The sequence below is a fragment of the Candoia aspera genome, chromosome 2 (genome assembly GCF_035149785.1).
Source record: "Candoia aspera isolate rCanAsp1 chromosome 2, rCanAsp1.hap2, whole genome shotgun sequence".
Classification (NCBI taxonomy): domain Eukaryota; kingdom Metazoa; phylum Chordata; class Lepidosauria; order Squamata; family Boidae; genus Candoia; species Candoia aspera.
In genome coordinates, this window is record NC_086154.1 from 158,100,460 (window position 1) to 158,127,827 (window position 27,368).

General features: G+C 40.0%; 1 protein-coding gene across 1 annotated transcript in view; it reads right to left on the bottom strand.

The window, feature by feature from the left end:
* Positions 1-27,368, bottom strand: part of LOC134491068 (uncharacterized) — a 50,993-nt gene continuing 23,625 nt past the window's right edge. The window contains exons 16-20 of the mRNA XM_063294577.1: positions 26,886-26,948; positions 25,732-25,807; positions 7,843-7,927; positions 4,251-4,338; positions 1-2,291 (exon numbers count right to left, since the gene is read on the bottom strand). Coding sequence (XP_063150647.1) covers positions 2,181-2,291; positions 4,251-4,338; positions 7,843-7,927; positions 25,732-25,807; positions 26,886-26,948 — 423 coding nt within the window. The 3' untranslated portion in view covers positions 1-2,180. The remainder of the gene's footprint in view (positions 2,292-4,250; positions 4,339-7,842; positions 7,928-25,731; positions 25,808-26,885; positions 26,949-27,368) is intronic.

Here is a 27,368-nt window from a genome sequence, read left to right on the forward strand (position 1 = left end):
CTATACAATGTGATAAGACTTTAGGATAGCTGATAGTGTGCACAGCAGCAGATATTAGCCCTATAGAACTGCAGAGCAGTATGAGAACTAAAGAACAGTTTTTTTCCATCAGAAGGGTACAAGTTAAACACCTTAACATTTTTTCCAAAATGAAATAATTATAGACAAGTTGGGAGTGAGGAATAAGTCCTTCTCTCTAGTAGTTTATGCATGCAACCACACAGAAGTTCTGGGCTTAAATCTTACTGCAATAGGCACAAGCATGATCACCTACTTCCTGCTTATAGATGCTCCGTTTCTTGCTTTTCTGGAATGTATTAGTGGCCATACTACATTGTGGCAAAATGTTGAGTAGCAAAAACAAAAAAATCCACATGCAGAAATAAAAAGGCTACAGAAATACCATTTAAAATACATAAAAGAGCAGGAAAAACAATGCTATAAAAGGTTGTGAATCCTTTGTTGGACGCCCTTGTCTCAGTAGTCTTATAAAATTTGACAATAATGACTTTTTCAAAACACACACATTCAGGATGTGCATTACTCAACTAACCTTGCATTTTCTTTTATTAATCTTAAGGGAGAATATGTATTCCATTTTCCTCCTTTTATTGGCTTATTCTGTGACATAGCTTGATTTTGACAGTTTTTGCAAAGATAAATATTGAATAAGTGTACTGGGGGCTTTATATCTACTGTATACCAGAATACTCTATTTAGGTTTAAGAACAGAGAGGCTTTTACAAGAAACCAGATTTACTGTCTTAAAAATTCAACAATATGTGTGCTCACACCATTCATTATCAGGGAGCACATACAGTAATTGTAAATTTTAATCTGATAGTCATAAACTTTGCGGAACGTTTACACAGAAATGGATAAAGGAGAATGGATACTTGCTTACAGAGGTTTACTCCCTCAGATTGTTCAATTTGACATTAATTTGAGACTACCACTCCTAAACCCAAAACAAACCAGCACTATATGTAAACACTCCCTCCCCCCCCATTAAACACAGCCTGTTGTGTAAGGTGGGGCTTGAAAAAATGCCCCTTTCTATTATTCAGCGTAAACATCTATTGAGAACTGTGGTTCTCAAACTGCACTGCTCCAGATCCAAGCCCAGGGTTTGAACTCTCCCATTTCATCCCGTTGACAACATCAACAGCAAAAGTCAACCAATCTGGTGAATATTATCACAACACCTATAAGTATCCCTAAGATTATTTCTGAAAAAATTCTCTTGTCTTCAGTATTGGTTGTCCTAAGGTTGTCCTTACAATACTTGGTTCAGGATGATAATGTTTATATTATTTTCAATGGCTTCTTAAATACTATTCTGAGGCACACCTGAACTTCAACTTCAGAATATAAATCTCTGAAAAACTGCCAGACCAATCATCAGAACAGCCACATTCACATGGTCAGGAGAAGAAATGGCACATTCCAGAGTTCTCTGAATATTGTATTGACAAGTAGATAATCCCAAACTTTGGAGCCTTCACTGTGAACAAATAAATTACAATGCAATACTGTATTGTATTAATAACAGCAGAGGCAGTGTATTAATATCTTCCATCATATTTTCTGAATCAATTGCTTTCTGTTACTTCGAAAAGAAACATGGATGCACAAACCTATAGCAACTGGTAAAGTAATAAGCTTTCCTTTTGACATAGGAAATCATTCTGCTGAACTATAGAGAAATACAACTGGGTGATACCACCAGAGGATATATTTGGTTAGGCGTTTGTCAGAGTTGTTTTTTTTTTTTAAACTATTTGTGCATCACTCTTTTTAACAACTTTCCATGCAAGAAAAATACCAATGCTATGATACACTATACTATACTATACATGCTGAAACATCACATGCTCAAAACGTATCCATACAGAGACAATAGCGATGTGTCTGAATAAAATTTGCTCTGTCCGAGACACTGCAGCATCTGGATGTTTATGAACAATTGGTATCAGTACAAACTAAACTTTGCAGACACCTACAATGCTATATATCCTTTAGTAAGTTACTGTTTCATTCCAATTTAATTTTCTCAGTATATTTTTATGGGAGCTGGTGACTCTAACCAGAAAGCATTTCTAACTTTCCTGCCTTAAGCCATTCATACTCTAAACAGACAATTGGATTGGAACTGTTAAGGAATACTGAAGCTGGCCGTATTATCCCAGAATATCATAGTAAAGTATTGGTTTTGCGGGTGTGCCATGAAATTGCTCCAGCTTCAGACCTATCTGGAACAGCAACGCTTCATTCCACCACTTTGTCATGATCTGTGAAAGATACAGCAAGATACATGTGAAAAAAATGCTGAGATACCTTGCTAGAATATACTTGGAGAGGGCAGAGATAGTTGCTGTAACCTCCTTTGATCTCTGGCTGTAAAGAAGAGCTTTGAGACATTGGGTGTACAACAATGAGAGCCAAAGGAGAACTAGATAATCTTGAAAATCATTACTACAATTATTGGTTGGAACAATTGCAAAAGTGCTTTCTCCAAGCGATTGGTTTTAACCGATACAGAAAAGCACACAGAGTTACAAATAAAATTCAACATGGCATGTATAATATATTATTAATGACATCAATGTGTTCAAACCTTAAATTTCTCTGTGAAAACCAAAATAATACTAGAAATACAAAAAATAAGAACTGAAAAATGGGCCTTCTGTTGAAATAAATGTGAGGCCCATGCAAGCTTCCCTATTAATAATCAGGGAGGGATTAATAATCTGGAAGGAGGGATAAGGACCCAGTTTAAAAAAAACTGTCATCTAAGCTCCAGAATAGGGGAACATTAAAAGAAATTCTTTTGCAGCAGTATCTTTTGTAGATACAGAGATGGAAGGAGGCATCATATTAGAAACCAGTGGCCCATAATGTTCAAAGATGTATAGATTAAAACCAACATTTTTTTCCACTGGGCTCAGAAACAAACCAGGTCACCATAATATAATCAAAATACCTCATCTCAATTAGAACTGCCACAGCCATATTTTGTAAAACTGGAACTTCAGGATCTTTAAAGTCATTACAATAATCAAGTACAGAATGCCCTTTCTTACATAATATACCTAACAGACCCAAAATGTCATGCAAAGCCGGAAACCTGATCATTTCCAGATCAGGATCAATCTTGTAAAAGCCCCACTCTCAGGAAGGTAAAATGTATATTACTTAGTTTAATCCAGCTGTATCACACATTCTAGAGAGTTATTTTTGCTATCCTCTGGGGTCAGATATAGAGATAAAAGCATAGAGCATCCCACAAAATGGGACTCCTCTAGGTACTCTATTTTTCCACTTTTCAAATTCTTACTTCCCAAAGAGTAATCCATAGATAAAAAGAACAGAAAGGAAGTAGGATATCTAAGCCTCCCCCCTCCTTCCAGTCTGATGGCTCTAACTTGATCAGACCACTAATTTACAAACTTAAGAAATAAATGATAGCTAGCCAGCCACCACAAAGATGGCTGGAACGCTGTCAAAGGTTGCAGCCCCTCATACGATGCAGAGCCATTACACCCCTAGATTATCGGATACCGGAGATTATCTATGAATCAGGCCAGACTGGGTTTGCTGTGCATATATCTAATCTACTATTCATTGTGTTTTAGTGGCTGCTTCTGTCAACACATTAGGAAGGCTGTGGTGTATTACCACCCTTTCTACATGATGGACAACTTCCCTATTCCCTTTTTTTGAAAATCCATACTCCATCAAAAAGATTTCTTGTTACACAAATAGGATACAATAGAACAACTTGCCAAACAAGCCACAACTCAAATACATCAATATTGTTTCTATAAGCTATAAACTTCTACAACTGGAATCAGATACCCTTCTGTCTCCGAAAAGCTGTGAGGCAAACAAATAGGGCAGTTGAGTCTCATCCTAGATTGAAGGCATCAGTATTTGATATTTAACTAAATAATGCATTTTTTACTTGCTTCCTTCCTTGAATTTGCAAAGCAGGTGGGAGAAGATAATCTATGTGAGTTTCAGTAGGATTTGGTATGAATATAAAACTTACAAGGAAACGTATCAATTTCTAAAACACCATCTGTGATTATTAGCAGTAAGGGCTAGGAAGGGATATGGCCACATCTGAGGAGGATTCAGAAAGTGAAAAATGAAATTGGATGAATGTAGGTGGATGAATTAATCGGAAATTTATTATTCTTAATTGGGTTCATTGAGTTCACACCAAAGAACAGAAGGTAATATATTACCTGAAGGCTGATGGGAAGCCCTGAAACTGTATATCCAACTGGTACCACTAGGGCTGGAATGCCTGTCAAGTTGGCCAACTGCATGTATCTGGAAATATCAATGGAAACAGTGAGGAAAATTCTGGACAAGAAATACCAATCTCTCTACAGGTTGGAAACCCAAGTCTCTTTGAATGTATCTGGCAAGGCACAAAGAACATTTTTCTTCCCCTTACAATTCTAACTATTACAGATGGTTTTAATAGCTGCTGTACAGCCAAGTGGTAGAAATCCAAGAGTCGAACAGCCAACAAATACTTTTGAACGGGAAGAACTTTAAAGGACAAATAGACCAAAATTATGTCATAGTTTCCACACATCAAATGGGGGAGAAAGAAGTAGATAAAGAGTGAGAGCATATCTTAATAGAAAGATGCAATACAAATCTAATACAATATAAATAAATCATAGAATTACATATTCTTTTTTCAGATCATCACACTGTTTTTTGTGTAACCACAATGGCTTCTCTCTTCCATTTTTTCCCTTTGTTAGAATTGTATGCAATTGTGCTTTTAGTACCCTTACCCATCTCGAGCAACTTTTCTTATTAATTTACATTGCTAAGTGTATTAAAATCAATTTTCTTAAAGTCCCAAAACTTACTTTCCTTCATACATGCATACTTCAGCATTACATAGTCAATCTCCCCAATTTTCTTACTATTTCTATTTCTCCAGCTAAGTCTTCCACAATAATTAGTATCAGGTCAAGGACAGTTTGTATCTCCAATCTCTAGGAGAAAACTCAGAAATTCCCTGAAGGATGATGCTTGGCACAGTTTGTTTCCAAACATGTTAGTGTAACTAACTTCCAGAGGGAGAAATGACAGACTGAAGATGGCTCTGTGAAAAGTGGAACTGATGACTGTGGTGAAAAATGAAGGGCCAATGAGTAGATTGGCTCTTTGAATCTCTCCATATAAGGAGCGTACAGATTGCCCAGAAGTGCTGATTAATAGCTACAGAATGATGCAAAATATTCTAAGATTGGAAATACTGAAGGACACTTCTGAAAAATTGAATCAGAAGTTAGTATCAACAATGTCAATAGCAATGTTTGCTTTTATGGATAGACTGTGTCCAAAAGATGTTATGGAAGAAATGGCAGAAGAGGAACAAGTTTTATCTGACAAGACAGAGACTGAGTTGGCACTGAAAGTGGATCTACAAATGACAGGCTACAAGAATGACCTGGAAAAAGATGTCTTATTGGACATACAAAAGAAATTGGTTGATGCTTTAAAAATCAAAAGGGAATTACAAATAATAAACCAAGAGAATGACCTGGATAATTCTTTTATATTGGATTTACAAAAGAGGTTTGTTAAAGCTTGGTTGAATCTAGCAAGAAGGGGTAAAAATGAAATGAAATGAAATGAAATGAAAAGACATTACTTGAATGGACCAAAGATTAAGATTGTTAGAGGTAAAAGGAAGGAATATAAAGTTGGTTTATTTGATCAAGGTTAAAATAGATATGTTGTTATCTCTGATAACCCTTAATGGACTTTTGCTGACATCAGGACTGAAATGACAATGCCTTATGGATTTGTTTATAGATCAGAGATGGGACATGGAATGAAGAGATCATTGGTTATAAATTAAGAGGATGTGAAAAGTTACTAAAATTGTTTACACTTGTTTTGATGAAGGTTGGAAGTAATTTCTTTCTCTACATTTTTTTTTCTTTGCACTTTTTATTCTTTCTGCTCTTCTTTCTTTTAGTTTATATTAGTTCTTACTATTGTAATTATAATCTTTAATAAAATTATTTTTATTTTATTGTGGGGTGCTGAAGAGGTTCGGTACTCTCTCCACTCCTTTTTAACATCTACATGAAACTGCTAGGTGAGATCATCCGTCATCACAGGATGAGGTATCATCAGTATGCTGACGATACTGTTATACATCTCCGTCCCAGGTGAAATAAGTGATGCTGTGACCGTCCTTTCCAGGTGCCTGGAGGCTGTGGGGGTCTGGATGGGGAACAACAGGCTTCAGCTGAACCCTGGTAAGACAAAGTGGCTATGGGTGGGGGGCTCCTCGGTATCCAAGAATTTAACATCTTTGGCTCTGGATGGGGTTGCACTGCCCCAGACAGACCCAATGCAGAACTTGGGGGTCCTACTAGACTCATGACTCCTGCTCAAAGAGCAGGTGGCAGTCATGGCCAGGAGGGCCTTTGCACAACTTCATGTTGTGCGCCAGTTACACCCTTTCCTGGACCAGGAGGCCCTTTGCACAGTCACTCATGCCTTAATCATCTCCCAGATAGATTCCTGTAATGCGCTCTACATGGGGCTACCCTTGAAGAGTATCCGGAAGCTACAGCTGGTCCAAAATGTGGCCACACAAGCAATTATTAGTGCCCCTAGATCAGTACATATTATGCCACTGCTTCATGAGCTGCATTGGGTGCTGGTTTGCTTCCGGGTGCAATTCAAGGTGTTGGTTATTACCTTTAAAGCCTTACATGGCATGGGACCAGGGTACCCGAGGGACCGCCTCATCCCCATTACATCCACCTGTCCCACCCGATCATGCAGAAGGGGCACGTTACGGACCCCGTCTGTAAGAGAGTTCCGTCTGGCGGGGTCCAGGAAGTGCGCCTTCTCTGCAGTAGCACCTGCCCTTTGGTGCATTCTTCCCCCATCTCTTGAGGCTTTTCATAAACAACTAAAAAACTGTTTTTGCCACCTCGCTTGGGGCAGGAGGGGGAGTAATCATTCCTGGAGACGGTTAGCACCCTAAATGGCCTCTTAGATATATGTGAGCGATTTTCCAACTAGCATCGTCATCTGGATTTCATATTGTATTTATTTGAATATTATATTTGTATTTATATTTTTATGGTATTTTAACATTTTATCTGGAAGACTGAGCAAAGGAAGATAGATGCTTTTGAACTGTGGTGCTGGAGGAAAATTCTGAGAGTGCCTTGGACTGCAAGATCAAACCAGTCTATACTCCAGGAAATAAAGCCAGACTGCTCACTTGAGGGAATGATATTAAAGGCAAAACTGAAATACTTTGGCCACACAATGAGAAGACAGGACACCCTGGAGAAGATGCTGATGCTAGGGAGAGTGGAAGGCAAAAGGAAGAGGGGCCGACCAAGGGCAAGATGGATGGATGACATTCTAGAGGTGACGGACTCGTCCCTGGGGGAGCTGGGGGTGTTGACGACCGACAGGAAGCTCCGGCGTGGGCTGGTCCATGAAGTCACGAAGAGTCGGAAGCGACTAAACGAATAAACAACAACAAATGTTTTATCCTGGTTGTAAACTGCCCAGGGTCCCCCCTTTGGGGGGAGATGGGCAGTGGCAAAATTTGATAAATAAAAATAAATAAATTAAAAATTAAAAAAGTTTAACTGAAGTGATAATGACTTCATGTCTCTTTGAAAGATGGCTTTGTAGGTATCATCCACAACTTATCCTTGGTTGGGGGAACCAACCAAAAAGATGCCCTAGATGCTTGATTTCATTCCTCCTTCATCTCCCTCTTGCACCTGTCACTTAGTTTTTTATTGCACACAATCTTGTTCTCACCTCATGGCCTGCAGAGTTGTTTGAACATCACTACATCCAGTCAGGAGGTCTGATCCATGGATTGCTGGGGCACAACATGCAGTACCTTGCACAGAACAAAAAGTATAAAATTACAGGCTTTTATTTTATACAGCTGCTATATATCATCAAATGCAGAATTTTTCAATTAAGAATGAAAAATCCTAATCTATTAAAATAATGCTTCAAATTAAAAAAAAACATGATTTTGATTATGTTCTCTTTGGAAATCCTAATATACTGTTTAAAATATAAGAGAGACTGCTTTGATGCCTTCCCTTTGATGCCTTCCCTTCAGCACTGCTGGCAGGAAGATTTCATGGGACTCCTTGTTCACTGAGACTTTGCCTTTGTGAATCCAGGGAGGTAGAAACTCTTGCCCATGTCCTCATATGGTGTCCTTTTTGTGATGCCCCAAGATGTGCTCTGATCTACCCAATTATTTCTAAATTTGAGGGTCATAGTGATTTTACATTTCTTTCTTTTTAAGGGATGCTGATTCTACACTCAAACACCAGGTGGCCACATATTTTTATCAAGTTATACAATTATGCAAAACTTGTAATTAGATATATTGTTTCATATAGAAACAATATACACATCATTGGATATATTGTTTTATTTTTTCCTTTTTCCTGACAATGAATTGTTGGATTAAACTATTTTCTTCTACTGTAAAGGCTGGTCAAAGACCGTAATAAAGATACTCATTCATTCATTCAGTCATTCAAAATATGCACATTTTTAAAAACAACTTCACTGAGCTAATCTGGCTTTAATAATAAAACTTGTATGCCACCCGACTCCCAATTATGTAAATGAGTTTTCAGCTTTTAAAGTACAGCATAGCTTCATAAAATGATAGAGTTGGAAGGAGCCATTGGGTCTAAACCCCTGCTGCTGCAAGAATCAAATGTAAAGCATCCTGAACGGATAGTTGTGTAGCCTGTGCTTGAACACATCCAGTAAACAGGAGCCCATCACTTCTTTAAGTGGCTCCTGTCAAATGCTTTTGTTTTTAGGAACATTTGATGGACATTACTGTCCTGTTCAGACTAAGAGGCGGCCAGACAGAATTACAAAAGGAATTCTTTATTTTCAACAACTATTCACATCAGAAGAAAGCCCTTAGTAAGTTAGATAATCAAGTCCACCCAGGCAGTGGAAGGCAACAAGGTCAGTCTGCAGGATCAAAGGCAGAACCAGTTCTTGGCAATACAGCAAGGCGAGGCTCTGGACTGGAGGAGAGAGGAAGCGCGACAGAAGCGGCAAGGCTAGGCACGGTAGGAGCGACAAGACAAGGCTTGGAGCTGGAGGCAAGACGAAGCGTGGCTAGAGCAGGACAACGAGGCTTGGGACTGGAAGCACGACTAGGAGAAGTAGAAGCAGCAAGACGCAGCTTGGAGATGGGAACAAGGCTGGATTTGGATGGAGTGACAAGACGCGGCTGGGATCTGGAGGCAGGGCTGGATCTGGCTAAAGCAGCAAAATGAGGCTTGGAGCTGGGAGCAAGGCACAACTTGGCTGAATCAGGGTGTAAGGAAGGAGGACCCTCAGAGGCAGGAGAAGCTACTGTAGCGCTGATTCCGTGTCGGCTACAGGCAAAGCTCCATTTCCTGGCAAGGACTCTTCCGCAAACGCTGGCAACTCAAAGGGTCGGTTGTCTCCAGCAATTTGCTCTTTGTGCTAGTGCCTTTTTATCCCATCCTTTTCACGCCGTTTCTCCTCTGTAATCAATCAGGCTGCCTTTTGCCTGGCGTGCTTCCCTGCTCTCCTCTCTCAAGCACTGACTGGAGGATTCAAACCTTCCTCCGAATTCTGCCCAATCAGCCTCTCCAAATCTTCCCGCTCTGCTGAGTCACTCCTGGTTTCTATTTCCCCAAATCCTTCCCAATAAGTTGTTTTCCCTTCCTGACTCAGCATAGGTTTCGTTTTCCGAGTCTGATTCAGACTCAACCCTTACAATTACCATGTTCATTCACTTGGATTTCTGAGGTGTTGTTAGTTGCCGTCGAGTCGTTTATGACTCAAGGCGACCCTCTGTATAACAGAACAAAATGCTGTTCGGTCTTGCGCCATAGGCCTGCCTGTTCCAGTGTTTGCATCCATTGTTGCGTTTCTGAGTAGGAATGGGTATTTGGAATCAATGCGCTTGTCCCTTTCTCTTGCTTCTGTTCCTCTGAAACAGATTACATCCTTCAACTGCTGTCTTCCAGTCAAGGGACTCATCCCAAATTCCCCTATAGTATACCTATTAAATTTGTCTTCCTCCATGACAGCAACATCTTCTCTAGATTATTTTCCATAATTTGAGCATTAATAGTGAAGGACATTAACTTCATAAATTCCTTCTGTTTTTCACTGAGTCATTTAATAAGCCCCATTATGGGGACTCTCCTACTTCTTCCTACAATGCACAAGTCTTTATCTGAGATCCATAGCAAGCTCCCTATAGGAGTCTATCTAAACCCTTGCTAAACTCATCATGCTTCAACCACACAGCATCAGCTTTAAGGAGTTTTTCAATACATTCTTTTACAGCCTTACTCTGGTGCATTCTATTAGCTAAATTTTTAAAATCCTTCTTTCAAGCCAGATCACATTGCAAGCATTTCTTTTTTCAGTACTGTCGTATACTGAGCTTGTCCTACTGCATGATGTGTACTACTATAGCCTTAAGCTTACGTTGCATACAACTTCGCATTTATTTTAAAATATTAATTTCTTTAATATTATAGGTTATTTCACCCTTATTATTCTTGATAGAACAGGTTTTTTTGTTTTTCATTTTTCCACTTGAGCATTGAGGCTAATAATGTAGAACATTTACTACCATATTCAAAGTACTTTTGATTTGTATTTAAATTAATTTTATTTAAATCCACCAGTTGTTTTAATTTCTTTTTTTGCTTTAATAACTTCAGGATCTTTCTACATCTAGACTGTTTGTGCGTTTGCTCTAACTCTCTTATGTCTTTGTCAAGTTCTTGGTTGATCTTTATATTGTTATTTTTACTTTTATTGATTCTGATATTAACTCTAATTGTTGCCTTAATTGCATCCCATACTGTATTCATTGACAAATTTGTAGGAAGATACAAAATACTCTTGAATAGATTCTGCAACTTTAGTGATTATTTCTTTTTTTGTTAATAAGGAGGGATCTATTCTCCATATCCTGGAAAATGGTTCTTTTGCAAAGATCTTAAGGTCTGTAGTGATCTATGCATGATCTGATAACAACTGTGTGCCTATCTTTACTTGACTGATGTGATTTTCTAGCTTATCAGATAATAAAATATAATCTATTCTAGAATACATATTGTGTTTAGCTGAAAAGAAGGTAAAACTTCTTCCTAGGGTAAAACTTTCTCCAGCTATCTAACAGATTGTAATGATCAAAGATGTGTTCCAGTTGACTTTTACTCATTACTTTTTCTTTATCCATTCCTGGGGATTCATCCAATTCAGGGTTAGCCATCCAGTTAAAATCTCCCCCTATAATATTTTCTCTACTTTTAAAGCTTTCAAATTTAGTCAATATCTGTTTAATGAATCTTAGGGCTATAAATAGATGTCGTAAGGGAGATTTCTGTATTACTTATTTACCTTTAAGGAAAAAATGTCCTTATCTTTTTTTATTTCTTTACTTATACAAGGGGTAGGCTTGCTGATAAGCACTGCTTTTGATTTACTAGAAGCAGCTGCGAAATGTTGTTGTTGTTTATTCGTTCAGTCGCTTCCGACTCTTCGTGACTTCATGGACCAGCCCACGCCAGAGCTTCCTGTCGGTCATCAACACCCCCAGCTCCCCCAGGGATGAGTCCGTCACCTCTAGAATATCATCCATCCACCTTGCCCTTGGTCGGCCCCTCTTCCTTTTGCCCTCCACTCTCCCCAGCATCAGCATCTTCTTCAGGGTGTCCTGTCTTCTCATTGTGTGGCCAAAGTATTTCAGTATTTCAGCTGCAAAATAGTATTTCAGCTGCGAAATATACTTGATTATAATTACTTTTCAAAGCAAATTTCTGGGTCTTTATGAGTTTCTTGTAGAAACAAAACATTTGGTTTTGTTTGTAGCTCTCCTAATATTCTCTTAACTTCAATGGAGTTTTATTTATTTATTTGTTTGTTTATTTTTCACATTTCTATCACCGCCCCTCTCTCCCAAAAAGGGGATTCTGGGCGGTTGGAACCTGAGATCAGTCCTCTCAGATTCCATGTTAGTTGAATATCTCAGTGTGTCTATTCTTGATGTTATTGTACTGTCAGTCTTGTCCATATTAAACATTTTCTACCAAGGTGCCTTCTACTGTGTCCAATGTCACAGTATTATTGAAATATTTCTGTTTTTCCATTTTTTAAAAAAATGCTAGGAGAGAAGGTTGTACATTTCTTATGGATTGAGATGCCGTCCTCTGAAGTTGGAATTATCTTTGATTTTTCCACATGAAATGTAAAATGTTCTTGAAGATTTTCTTTTACAATTTTTGCTGAGCTGCTTGTGAAGTATACTGCATCCTGATTATTCTTATTGCCGAGCAGTGGCAATGTGATCTGAGGGGAGAGTTAGATCTGTCCCCATTGTCATGGTCAGATCACGCCCTGGTGGCCTTGAGATTCTCTGGTGCTGCCCCACTCCGCAGGGAGGCAGGACCCATTCGATTGGTCCGCCCCTGGCGACTGATGGACCCCATAGGGTTTCAGAGGGAGCTGGGCGTTATACCCGATGATCTACTGCACGGTCCAGCGGAGGCCCTAGCCGTGGCCTGGAATAGGGAGGCGGCAGGGGCCTTGGATAGGATCGTACCTGTGCGACCTCTCTTGCCTCATCTGACCTGGCACTCCCCGTGCTTTACGGAGGAGCTGCGGGTTTTGAAGAGGATTAAGAGACATCTAGAGTGCTGCTGGAGGAAGACAAGGATCGAATCTGACCGAACATAAGCTAGAGCCACCATTAAGGCCTACCTTGTGGCGGTAAAAGCAGCGAAACACCAATATTTCTCTGCTCTTATTGCATCCTCAGAATGCCGCTGAGCAGCCCTGTTTAGGATTACCCGATCCCTCTTGGGTAAGGGGGATTCAGCGATCCACTTACAGGGCCATGCGGAGGAGTTTTCTGAGCATCTGCAGGATAAAATCGCTCAGATTCATTCTGAGTTGGACTCTAAGCATGAGGCACAGTCTGGGGAGATGCTGAGGGGACGTACTTACCTTGCTATCTGGGAACGGTTTGATCTTGTTGGGCCTGAGGAAGTGGACAGGATCCTCCGGACTGTAAATGCAACCACACACCATCTTGACCATTGCCCCTCCTGGCTGGTAAAATCGGCCCAGGAGGTGACTTGTGGTTGGATCCAGGCAATGGTTAATACATCCTTGAGGGAGGGGGTGTTTCCGGCTGCCTTCAAGGAGGTGCTGGTACACCGCCTCCTCAAGAAGCCATCCCTGGACCCTACCATACTGGGCAATTTTCTCCCTGTCTCCCACCTTCCCTTTTTGGGAAAGGTGGTTGAGAAAGTGGTTGTGTTGCAGCTCCAGAAGATTCTGGAGGAAACGGATTATCTAGACCCCTTTCAGTCAGGTTTCAGGCCAGGATATGGGATGGAAATGGCATTGGTCGCACTTATGGATGATCTCTGGCGAGAGCGGGATGGAGGGAGTACATCCATCCTGGCTCTTCTTGACCTCTCAGCAGCTTTCGATACCATCGACCATGGTATCCTTTTGGGTCAGCTCAGAGAGTTGGGGGTGGGTGGCATAGTCTTGCGCTGGTTCACCTCCTTCCTCCAGGGCCAGTCCCAATCGGTGGTGATAGGAGAGATCTGCCCCTCGACCCCTCCATTGTGGGGTGCCGCAGGGTTCAGTTCTCTTTCCTCTCCTATTCAACATCTACATGAAATGCTGGGTGAGATCATCCGTCACCACGGGATGAGGTATCATCAATATGCCGATGATACTCAGTTTTATATCTCCATCCCGGGTGTGGTAAGTGATGCGGTAGCTGCCCTCTCCAGGTGCCTGGGGCTGTTGGGGTCTGGATGGGGAACAACAGGCTTCAACTGAACCCTGGTAAGACGGAGTGGCTGTGGGTTGATGGTTCTTCTGTATCCGAGAAGTTATCTTTAGTTCTGGATGGGGTTGCACTGCCCCATTCAGACCCGGTGCATAATCTGGGGGTCCTCCTGGACTCACTACTCCTGCTTGATGAGCAGGTGGCAGTCATGGCCAGAAGGGCCTTTGCACAACTCCGTGTTGTGCACCAGTTACGCCCTTTCCTGGATCGAGAGGCCCTCCGAACAGTCACTCATGCCCTGGTCATCTCCCACATAGACTATTGCAATGTGCTCTACATGGGGCTACCCTTGAAGAGGATCCGGAAGCTTCAACTGGTCCAGAATGCGGCCACGCAGTTATTGGTGCCCCAAGATCAGCACATGTGACACCACTGCTGCACGAGGTGCACTGGGTGCCAGTTTGCTTCCGGGTCCAATTCAAGGTGTTGGTTATCACCTTTAAAGCCCTACATGGCATGGGGCCAGGTTACCTGAGGGACCGCCTCATCCCCTTAACATGGACCTGCCCCACCCGGTCATGCAGAGGGGGCATGCTATGAACCCCAACGGTAAAGGAATTCCACCTGGTGGGGTCCAGGAGGTGGGCCTTCTCTGCAGTGGCACCCGCCCTCTGGAATATTCTGACCCCAGAGGTGAGACAGGCCCATTCGCTCCCAGACTCCCGGAAGATCCTAAAAATCTGGTTCTGCCGCCTCGCTTGGGGTGGGAGGGGCACCAGTTCATCTTGCGGGTGGCTATTATAGATCTCTCCCCAACAAACAAGATCTGTGCTGCTGGATTTTATATTTATTTTATTTTTATAGAGTTATTTATATTGTAATTTATGTGTTTTAATTCTGATTGTAAACCTCCCAGAGTCCCCTTTTCGGACTCTGATGGAAATTCGAAATATAAATTAATTAATTAATTAACAGTCTGACTGCCCTGTTCCAATTCCTCTAAAATCAGAAACTTGAACCAATCTCTATCCATCTATACTGCCAATTTTTCCTTTCTAATTTTTTCTGATGGTGATTCAACTAAATCATCAAGGTCAGCTATAGTTTTATCCATTATATTTATCATATGCAACGTTAATTTATCTAATTGGTTAATAAAGTTACCCTGGGTTATTAAAGGAAGATTTGCGACATCCTTTAGAAATGCTTGTTCTTCCACAAGTTATTTTCTGGCTGCAAACCCTCAATTAAGTTGATATTTCTCTTGGTACCTATTTCTTTTGTCATCTTCTGAGAACTGTGTTCATCTTTTTTATCTATCTATCTAACTAATAGTATTAGCTCTGTCTATTTTGATCAGGAACCATGACTGGTATCAGTTAACTCCACAAGAGGACTGCTCTTACTTAACTCTAGAGCATCTGCTTTCTCCATACCTGCTATATCTCTATGTTGTAAAGTATGATAATTGGCATTTACTGTATCCAGTGGATATTAGTGTTGTCTAATTCGCCTCCTTCTACATTTAAATAGCCTGTTTGTATTTGTGTGCATGGGTCTTCACTGCCGCTATAATCCCCTTCTTTTTTCTTTCTTAATTTTTCTACTCTCTGGCATATAGCCTTTACGTCTGATGTCAAAAGTTTTAATTTCTTCAATTTGTCTTCAATTTCTTCAATTCCTAATATAATATCAAAAATTGTTTTTACTGAGTCTCCTACCAATTTGCACTGCTTACTGATCAACATTTGTAACAAATCAACAGGTTCAGTTTGGGAATAACTAAAATAACTAAAATCTGATTGTGTGTTTGAAGGAACAGGACAGTTTATTTCCTTGTGTAAATACTCTAGGCTTTCTAATACTTTAAATCTCTTACTAGTTTCCAGTATTAACTCTGTATGTTGTCCACTACTAAGGAATTTTTCAGTTCTTGGTTGCTTATTGCAAGGCTTTATATTGTGAACTAGAGGGGAAGCCTGTCAGTGCCTTTTTAAACCCATAATCTCTTTTCTCCTAAAAGAAAGAAGGAACACACAGACAAACCAGAACAAAGACCCTTCAACAAAAACCCAACTTCCTCTCAGTGCAGCATATTTTGGACTTCAGAAAACTTTTGGACTTCAGAAAATGGTCGAAGACCTGGTTTTGCCACCATGCTTGGAGTGGGGAGAGGAAGAGCCACTCTTGGGGCTGGTCGGTTCCCTAGTCCTGCCGGGACCTGTCTTGTCCCCTTTGGGTAGAATTAGATCTGCCGTTACCTGGATTTCATTATATTTTATATTTATATTTATTGATTACTGATATTATTTATGATTTTATTGAATTTTAAACTGTTTTATTGTGAACCGCCCAGGGTCCCCTGTGTGGGGGAGATGGGCAGTGATAAAAATATGAAAATAAATAAATATTGTCATCAATAAACTTTCAAAATATCTACAGGGTAATTCTGTCTTTATACATGTAAAGCTGTATGTAAAAATATGAAAACCTATTAAAATCTTACTTATTACTTATAAAAGCAAAAAACTATAATACCATGAAATTTACAACATCTGTTAATCATCTTTTGCTGGTAACTACCTTCAGCTGGCCATATTCTTCCTCCATAAGAGGTTTATAGAGAGAGATGGGGGTATCAATCTTCTTAATCAAGTTGCAATTGTTCACCTCCTTATTTAGGTATAGTAGCAACTTCTTGAGCTTCAAAGTCTAATACAGATGGTTAGTGTAGATCTTTGTTTCTTCCCTCCCTCTTATTCCTCCTCTTCTTTCTCTTCTCTTCCTTTCCTCTGTTTAAGGTCAAGTTCCAACATTCAGATTGCTTATCTTTGTTTGCTTGATTGTTTAGATAAAATTTCAAAAAGCCCTTCGCTGTATCTCTCAGTTTAAGGCCATATTACAATGTCTCAGTTGTTGCACCTCTGGTGTAAAAAGCTTGTAAAACCTTTCTCCTTTCTTACTTTTGTCCATGTTCAATAGCACTATTACTCTTCCTCCTCTGCTTCTTCCTTCTTTGCTGGGTATACTTCAGTCCCCAAACCACTTTGGTTACAGATTATAAATTAGGAGTTTCAATATCCCAAAATACTCCAGCGTACAGAGAAATTCAAGGGCCTAATGGGCCTCCAGAACCAAAGGTGTTTATATGGGCCTCCTTCTTCTGAGGCGATCTGCAGCTTGCTGGCTTGCTGGCTCTTAGCAGTTTACTCAACAGTTTTCACGGACCTTCCGTCTCTCTGTATTCGCATCTAGTTGTAATTTCCAAAGGGGAGTATAAAGCCCACGTATACAAAGCCAAACGTAACCTTTGACTATGCTGATATCAGAGTATAACTATATTTATTCAGAGGGAATTTCTGCTTCTTTCTACTTTCTACTGATTTGTTCTTAGAACTTTTTAATAGGTTTGTTAATTCTGCTGTGATATTTTTAAATTTTAACTGCTGTCTTTTACTGTTATTGTCTTTATTGTATATTTTATTATCTATTGCCAAGTCATATATCCCTCACCCCGTATCTGTGGATTGATATGTTTTCTAAGCAAAATAAAGTTAATTCTTGTTGAGTCTTTAGTCTAATTCTTGAGTCCTGATATATCATATTGGCATATGCGATCGGAACGTGTCTACCGTATTTGTGCTTGAAATAAAAACCATTTAACAGTGATACTAGTGGAGAAATTGTTGGACTTCTCCTTGCTTTTAAAGAATTGCAAACCTTTAACAGACTTTCTGTTAAATATGTCCCTTCAGATTCTTGTTTTCTTTCATTTCCTTATACCATAGATATAGTATCTATTATTCTTATTGCTTTTTAAAATAGTGACAGGAAAATAAAAAAATACACAAAGATACATGTATTATAAAAATACATTTTTGTTGTTGTTTATTCGTTTAGTCGCTTCCGACTCTTCGTGACTTCATGGACCAGCCCACGCCAGAGCCTCCTGTCGGTCGTCAACACCCCCAGCTCCCCCAGGGATGCGTCCATCACCTCTAGAATATCATCCATCCACCTTGCCCTTGGTCAGCCCCTCTTCCTTTTGCCCTCCACTCTCCCTAGCAGCAGCATCTTCTCCAGGGTGTCCTGTCTTCTCATTATGTGGCCAAAGTATTTCAGTTTTGCCTTTAATATCATTCCCTCAGGTGAGCAGTCTGGCTTTATTTCCTGGAGGATGGACTGGTTTGATCTTCTTGCACTCCAAGGCACCCCCAGAATTTTCCTCCAACACCACAGTTCAAAAGCATCGATCTTCCTTCTCTCAGCCTTCCTTATGGGCCAGCTCTCGCAGCCATATGTTACTACGGGGAACACCATTGCTTTAACTGTGCGGACCTTTGTTGTCAGTGTGATGTCTCTGCTCTTAACTATTTTATCGAGATTGGTCATTGCTCTTCTCCCAAGGATTAAGCGTCTTCTGATTTCCTGACTGCAGTCAGCATCTGCAGTAATCTTCGCACCTAGGAATACAAAGTCTTTCACTGCCTCTACGTTTTCTCCCTCTATTTGCCAGTTATCAATCAAGCTGGTTGCCATAATCTTGGTTTTCTTGAGGTTTAGCTGCAAGCCAGCTTTTGCACTTTCTTCTTTCACCTTCATCATAAGGCTCCTCAGTTCCTCTTCACTTTCAGCCATCAAAGTGGTATCATCTGCATATCTGAGATTGTTAATGTTTCTTCCAGCGATTTTAACTCCAGCCTTGTGCTTAAATAAATAAATAAATGTATGTATGTATGTATCTTTATATCATAGATATCTATGAAAGTTCACCGGCTGAGCCTCCTTCTTCTATAGTTGATATTCTGCTGTTAGGAAATTTTATCCATTCTGTTACTCTTGATAGACAGATTGCTCTGTAATATAACCTTAGACTGGGAAAAGCTGGTCCTCCTCTCCCTTTCAGAAGAGGTGCAAAAGTTTGAATCATACTTTTTTTTCCCATTCCATGTAAATCTATTAATGGTTCTTTGCCAATCCTGCAATTTTTTATCTGGGATTTAAATTGGTACCATTTAAAATGAAAAGGTTGTCTTGGGTTTTGTAGTTTATTCGTTCAGTCGCTTCCGACTCTTCGTGACTTCATGGACCGGCCCACGCCAGAGCTTCCTGTCGGTCAACACCCCCAGCTCCCCCAGGGACAGGTCCGTCACCTCTAGAATATCATCCATCCATCTTGCCCTTGGTCGGCCCCTCTTCCTTTTGCCTTCCACTCTCCCTAGCATCAGCATCTTCTCCAGGGTGTCCTGTCTTCTCATTACGTGGCCAAAGTATTTCAGTTTTGCCTTTAATATCATTCCCTCAGGTGAGCAGTCTGGCTTTATTTCCTGGAGGATGGACTGGTTTGATCTTCTTGCACTCCAAGGCACTCCCAGAATTTTCCTCCAACACCACAGTTCAAAAGCATTGATCTTCCTTCTCTCAGCCTTTCTTATGGTCCAGCTCTCGCAGCCATTTGTTACTACGGGGAACACCATTGCTTTAACTATGCGGACCTTTGTTGTCAGTGTGATGTCTCTGTTCTTAACTATTTTATCGAGATTTGTCATTGCTCTTCTCCCAAGGATTAAGCGTCTTCTGATTTCCTGACTGCAGTCAGCATCTGCAGTAATCTTCGCACCTAGAAATACAAAGTCTTTCACTGCCTCTATGTTTTCTCCCTCTATTTGCCAGTTATCAATCAAGCTGGTTGCCATAATCTTGGTTTTTTTGAGGTTTAGCTGCAAGCCAGCTTTTGCACTTTCTTCTTTCACCTTCATCATAAGGCTCCTCAGTTCCTCTTTGCTTTCAGCCATCGAAGTGGTATAGTCTGCATATCTGAGATCGTTAATGTTTCTTCCAGAGATTTTAACTCCAGCCTTGGATTCCTCAAGCCCAGCTTGTCGCATGATGTGTTCTGCGTACAAGTTGAATAGGTAGGGTGAGAGTATACAGCCCTGCCGTACTCCTTTCCCAATCTTAAACCAGCCCGTTTTCTGTGGTCTGTTCTTACCGTTGTTACTTGGTCGTTATACAGATTCCTCAGGAGGCAGACAAGATGACTTGGTATCCCCATACCACTAAGAACTTGCCACAATTTGTTATGGTCCACACAGTCAAAGGCTTTAGAATAGTCAATAAAACAGAAATAGATGTTTTTCTGAAACTCCCTGGCTTTTTCCATTATCCAGCGGATATTGGCAATTTGGTCCCGAGTTCCTCTGCCTTTTCTAAACCCAGCTTGTACATCTGGCAATTCTCGCTCCATGAATTGCTGAAGTCTACCTTGCAGGATCTTGAGCATTACCTTACTGGCATGTGAAATGAGTGCCACTGTTCGATAGTTTGAACATTCTTTAGTGTTTCCCTTTTTTGGTATGGGGATATAAGTTGATTTCTTCCAATCTGATGGCCATTCTTGTGTTTTCCAAATTTGCTGGCATATAGCATGCATTACCTTGACACCATCTTGCAAGATTTTGAACAGTTCAGGGATGCCGTTGTCTCCTGCTGCCTTGTTATTAGCAATGCTTCTTAAGGCCCATTCAACCTCACTCTTCAGGATGTCTGGCTCTAGCTCACTGACCACACCGTCAAAGCTATCCCCGATATTGTTACCCTTCCTATACAGGTCTTCTGTATATTCTTGCCACCTCTTCTTGATCTCTTCTTCTTCTGTTAGGTCCTTGCCATCTTTGTTTTTGATCATACCCATTTTTGCCTGGAATTTACCTCCGATGTTTCTAATTTTCTGGAAGAGGTCTCTTGTCCTTCCTATTCTATTGTCTTCTTCCACTTCCACGCATTGCTTCTTTAAAAATAATTCCTTATCTCTTCTGGCTAACCTCTGGAATTTTGCATGTAATTGGGCATATCTCCCCCTATCACTGTTGCCTTTTGCTTTCCTTCTTTCTTGGGCTACTTCTAGTGTCTCAGCAGACAGCCATTTTGCCTTCTTGGTTTTCTCTTTCTTTGGGATGTATTTTGTTGCTGTCTCCTCAACAATGTTGCGAACTTCTGTCCGTAGTTCTTCTGGGACCCTATCTACTAAGTCCAGTGCCTTAAATCTATTCTTCACCTCCACTGCATATTCCTTAGGAATATTAGTGAGCTCATATCTAGCTGATCTGTGGGTCTTCCCTAATCTCTTTAGTCTGCTCCTAAATTGTGCAATAAGAAGTTCATGATCTGAGTCCTTTGGCATATAACCAGTCTGATATATATATATATATGTGAAGAGAGATGCTAGTAAAGGTGCCCACCAACTAGAATTCCTTTTAATTATTTCGGGGAAGACACAGCACCGGGAGCCTTGTGAACCTTAAGGGATTATATCAGCCGGGATACCTCTTGTGCTGTAACTGGAGGCCAGTGAGGAATTTTGTCCAGATTAATCTGACTCGTCTTCATATCACAAGCATCGTCCGTATACAACCCTCTAAAAAATTCCTCCCATGCATGTGCTGGTACTTGATTAGGTGGGGGTGGGAGCAATTTTCCCAAACCTCTAGTGATATGCCAAAAAAGGGATGTATCTTTTATCCTGACTGATTGGATTAATTTCTGCCAAGATTCCTTTAATGCCATGCATTTCTTTTCTTTTAATAAAGTCTTGTATTGAAACTTTAAGGACCTTAGTAAATGAGTTTGGTCCTCGGAGGGGAAATTTTTACTTTTCCTATACGCCTTATTATATATCTTAACTGTACACAGTCCGTATCAAACCATTTTTTATTTTTTATAACCCTGTTTCTAGGGAAAGACTGCATTCCCTTAGTGAGAACTGTTTTAAGATTGGCAATTAAACTGTCGAACCAGTCTAAATATAACATATGGGACTTACTATCTAGGAGGTGAGCACGAATTTCTAATGTTTCGGACGCTAGCATCCATTTATCCATATAATCAGTCTGATATATATATATGTGAAGAGAGATGCCAGTAAAGGTGCCCACCAACTAGAATTCCTTTTAATTATTTCGAGGAAGACACAGCACCGGGAGCCTTGTGAACCTTAAGGGATTAGATCAGCCAGGATACTATTGCATTCTTCTCGGTCCCATTTAATTCTCACCTGGGTATTAGTGCTTTCAAACATTGGGGGGTAAATTAAATTAGCTCTTAAAGATTTCCAGTAGGGTGTCCAAGTTAAAATTAGAGGGTTGTGATCACTTTCTAATCTGGAATCTACCTCCATTCTCTGTAGGAATTTCAGTAGATCACACGAAGTTATCCAGTAATCAGTTGTGGATCTTCTTCCTGCCCCCCAATAAGTGTATTCTGCTGGATGATCCCCTCCTACGGAACCATTGAGAATCCATAGATCCAGGCATGCAATCACTTGTCTTGCACATAAGGCTGCCCAGTTACCTTTTGGATCTTTAAATTCTCTAGGGTACAGAGGTTCCTCTAATACATTCTCCTCATAATAGATCTTAAATTGATTTTATAGTGTGTAATCATTTAATCCTGTTCTAGCATTTAAATCCCCACCAATTATTATTGATGCTGTGGGATATTTCTCTAAGCAGTTACAAATAAAATTTTCTATTTGCACCCATATAGTACTAAGCAGATCATTCTGATTAAGAGGAGGAATATAAACATTAAAAAGCAAAATTTCCATGTTTGGGTGAAAGCAAGGTAGCCACTATCCATGGCTCTAGAGGGGGGAGTAACATACATTTAAATTGTAGAGCTGTGCTTACTAAAGTCGCAATATCGCCCTTAGATCTCCCACCAACCTTACTAGGAACAGCTAAGATAGAATTAACCCAATAACCATCTAACTCCACCTCTGAAGATGCCCAGGTTTCCTGTAATAAGGACATCAAATTGTGATAAATAGTCAAAAAAAAGTTGGTCTTTTGATGGAACTGACCATCCAGCAATGTTCCAGGTTAAAAGGGAAAATGCATAATCATTTGGATCCAGTCACGAAATGTGGTTTTGACAAGTGAGAGCTACGAGGTTGTTATACTGAACTAAGGAGTCAGCAACAGGTGTTACAACCTCAGCTGGAAGGTGGCTTGCCTCATGCAAATCCTGCATCGGCTCCTGGGGATCTTGTTCAAAGTTAACATCAGCCAGCTGATCTTGCCTTACCGAGGCTTCATTCAGTGGCAATGGAGACATAATTGCTGTGTCATGCTGCATTCGACTCAGTGGTGTTGAAACTGGCATAAATCCCCCTCCAGTCCCCTGATTTATTGCTAGAGCCTCAATAGAATGTCCTGAAGAGAGTAATGGCTCCTTCTCAGCTACAAGTTCCCCTATTGACCCAAAAGGATCTGGACTGCTGTTTTTTGGTGGGTCATAATCAGACAGTCCCTTGTTCGCTGGAGGGAGAGAATTATTATCAGTGTTTGGAGACACAAGGTCTATGAGTGGCTCAGCTGTAGCCATTGCGACCAGCAAAGTTTTCTTCAAATTTTCCAGCTTAAGCAAAATGTTATCTTGTTCTTTTCTTGGTAAAGAGCCGAAAGCGTTAATGAGGCCAGCTTCAGTTGAATCGCAAACATCTTCATCAGGCAGGGCAGGCTGACTCCCACACTCATGCTCTCTTAAGGCTGAAGGAAGGCCTTGGGAGCTGTCATGTCACCAAATAAAGATTTAACCTTTTTGTCGCAAAACACTCTGATAGGAAAAATTTGAAACAAAGCTAAATATGACCTCATCTTAAATAGCATCAAAGGGATGGTAGACTGCTTGAAAGACAAGAGGATCCGCTTCCGTTTTGGAACAATCGGGAGCCATTCTATAGCACACAAATCTATCTGCCCCTGTTGGCAATGAAGAAGCTGACCCAGGGAAGTTACAATTGCTCTCCTAGTATTCCAAAGTCTGACATTATGTCTATTCATGGAGATAACAAGAGCAATCTGTTGTGTTTGCAGTAGACGATTTAATTTAGCAGGAAATGCTTTGTTTATTTCCAAAGAGTCTTTGTTGTAATTTCCCCACTCTTTTCCTTATCAGAAGTTAAAGGGCTGTTCTTTAGGCTGTGGCTTTTTATCTAATTGTTTAACTTTTCCTTTAGCTGCTTGCTCTTTATCAGCACACTTGCCTTGGGTGTGAGGCTTAGCCGCATCTGTTTCATGAGCTTTTATAAAAGTAGAAGGTTTAAATTCATACTTTTGCACAAAAGCCGCAATATCTCCTTTCAACACATCCAGCTCATGTTTTATGTCTGAGAGCTGCTCGAATATCGAGGTAACGGTTTGCGCCGTGAGCAAGCATTGCTTTGCCATGAACTCCTTTGAGTTTTCCCATGGAAGTCTCTCCATATTCTGACTTTGTTTTTTATTTTTAGTATTAGACTTAATTTCAGATCCCCTGCGACAGATATTTGGGCTAAGTACTTGGAATGATGATGCACGAGGGGAGCCCGTACCAAAGTCCTGGCTCTCATTTAGCTCTTCCCTAACAGATAGGGATAGTTCTAATAACTGTTGATTCTCCAGCTCTGTTTGAAGATCCCATTCCAGTATTTCAAATTTGTTGGAGGTGGGAGGGATGTTTATTTTACTTACGTTTCCCTTTCGTGCAAAGCAATCTTCAATTCTTGTTTGTTTGGCAAGCTGCAGTGGAGAGTGGGAATTTGGGCTAACACCATTTCTTTTCTTCCGTTTACCCATGTCGATCAGTCCCGCATAAAATCCTTTAAATGAGCATTTATCTTTGAAGTCGTCTTATCCAAACAAAGTTACAAAAATTAAAATAATTCTAAAACTACTAAAAAGGGAAAAAAGAAAAAAGGTATACTAAAAAACCTAGCAGTCAGAAATCACGCTGAGATGAGGAGTAGGTCTCTAGTGTTTATTACTGCTACATAAAACAGAATCCTAACAAACTGAAGGAGCGTGGGAAAAACCCAGACAGATAAACCCCAAAAGTTAAGGCGGGTCTGATCTGTGTCTCTTTGAATGGCTGCTTAATTCCTCAGTACTACGCATGCGTTTTCCCGCCTGGATAGAGGCCCCTTCCAGCTCGCCATCAGTACTCATGACAAAAATACTAAAAATAATTTATTCTATTATAGAGTGGCAGGAGCTGGAAAAGCATGTGCTATCAGGCTGATGGCTCTAGCTCCTCCCCAAATTAGTATCTGTAAGGATACTGGATACTGTCAGATAAGTGCCAATCTGTTATCTTTAGTAAATCTACTGGTATCTCAGTAAATTCCCTTCAAAAGGGAATTGAAGCATATATTCAATTAGTCAGGTATATTATGACTAGCACCTTCTCAATGCTGCTGCTGCAACCTATAACATCTTTTACACCACACAAAGAACTGAGGGAAGAGCTCTTTAAGTATCAGGCCAACAGAACCTTTGCAAAATATCACATACTCTGCCATTTTATGATTAGGCCTAACATATAATTTGAATCCAGATCTTGGCATAAAATTGTGGTCAAAGAGGTTAGCTCCAGCAACTATTTGAAACAATTAATTGCCTGAAGCATCGTTTGGTATATCATCCATACAGTAGTGTTAGCTCCCACACCACTTCCATTTTTGGACAGAAACACAAGTAGGTGGAACAACGAGACATGAAAACATTCTAACTACAGGATGTCTTCTGCTTCCCCAAAGGTGTGTGGGAGGCCCATCCTTTCCCATCCTGTTTGCCATAGTTCTGATCTTGTTCAGAACATCATGTGTTTTAAAAATGATTAGTATATGCAAAGCTAAAAAAGAAAAGAAAAACCACACAAAACAAAACAACACAAGTATTAACCAGATAGCACAAAGTTGGTTGGAATACAAGCCAAAGTTATGGATAACCAACTTACTGTTGATTTTGGTTTGACATGTGGTTAGCACTAGACTAAGCTTAATACAATATATAAGATTGCTCTTAGCTGTCAGATACCTGGTGTAAGGAGACAATCCACCTTTCCAAAAATCTTTTGCAAGAAAGCTATGGTACGGCTCCGCTGCCGATTTGCCTGTAAATAGAAAAAGCTCAAGCTAGTAAAAACAAACTTGATGCAGATCTATAAATGACCAAGCTATACTGGTCAAGTTATGGTTTGCTGGAACAAGTAAAATCCATATACATAAGTTTGATCCTAGTATGTTTCCACAAACCAACATATAAACTATCCTTCTCCAGATGTGTTGATTATAAATCTGAAAATTCCAAACCAGTCCAAAACTACTGAATTTCTTTAAGCTAACTATAACTTAATGCACTGAAAAATATTGGCAGGTTTAAACTGAAAGTAGATACTTCCAATCTTTCCTTCTAGCTTTGTCAGAGGAAAAGTAGAACAGAGGAAACACATGGAACCACATGGAAACATTACACTCCAATTAGTCCAATATAAAAACTACACTGATATAAAATTATCTCTCAAACTGATTGCAGACTTGGGTATTACACAGCTCTCTTAATCAAGGAGAGGGACAATGGCTGTAACAGTTGTAAAATTAAAATATCATGTCTAGTTTTTGTTTTCTATTAGCAAAGATGGCAGAACATCAAGATAAAAGTAGCAACATACACCTGTCTAACCTGTCTAGTCTTTTAAATAAAAGATGTGCCTGAAAGAGATAATATTAATGAAATCCACTCATACTCAATGGTCAATTCAAAAGTTATTTTTAGTAGTATGCCAGATTTAACTGTTTTGAAGGGACTGTAGTTTAGCCAACATTTTACTATTTGTCAGGATGGGCAGGGTTGGTAAAGGGACGGTTACCATGACGACAACCTGATTTTAATGAGAAGCCATTGGGAATAGAACATTAAGGAGAGGAGGGGCTAGTTAGTAGGGAAGAAACATATCCTTTATTTTGAGCAGGAATGTTCAGCCTAGTCTTTACCTGGAGAAGATTACTTGCTTTAATAAAGAACTCTTTCCTAACCGTTCATAGCATGTAGTAGGAATTTCTGCATTAAAAGCTGAAGGATTAACTTCACACTGTTCTCCCTACTTTTTCTTCCTCTTGTCTACAAGGAGGACTTTACTGACCTACAATGGCTTTTTTACCCCAGTTCTATTCCTGCAGTTTGTTTTTCACCTTAATATAATCCAGGGCTGTGAACTGAGAAGCAATTGCAAGATTCAAACGAGTCTCCAAATTCTGAAAAACGAAGACATTGGAGTAAGTGCTGCATATAGAATGGACAGCAAAGTATAACTATTGTTGTATAGACAATGAAAGCAGTGAAGTGGTGTAGTAAAAAAATACACCCACATTTAGGTAGATATCAGAGAAAAAGTCACAAATAGAAATAAGTTTCTATTTCTTAGAAAACATTTCTTCGATTTATACACGGCAGCTGAAGAGTTATGTAGATAAATATGCATTCCCTCTTTAATTTTGCTCTCATTTCCCTACCTTAAACCCTGCCTGATGTCTAAGACCACCATGAGAGAACTGTTTAAAATAAAATGCATTCTTGGAGAAGGTTTTCTCAAAAATAACTTCTCTTATATATAAAAATAACTTGTCCTTAGGAAGCCCCAAGGATAAGCAAGTGGACAAGTGAACACTCCACTT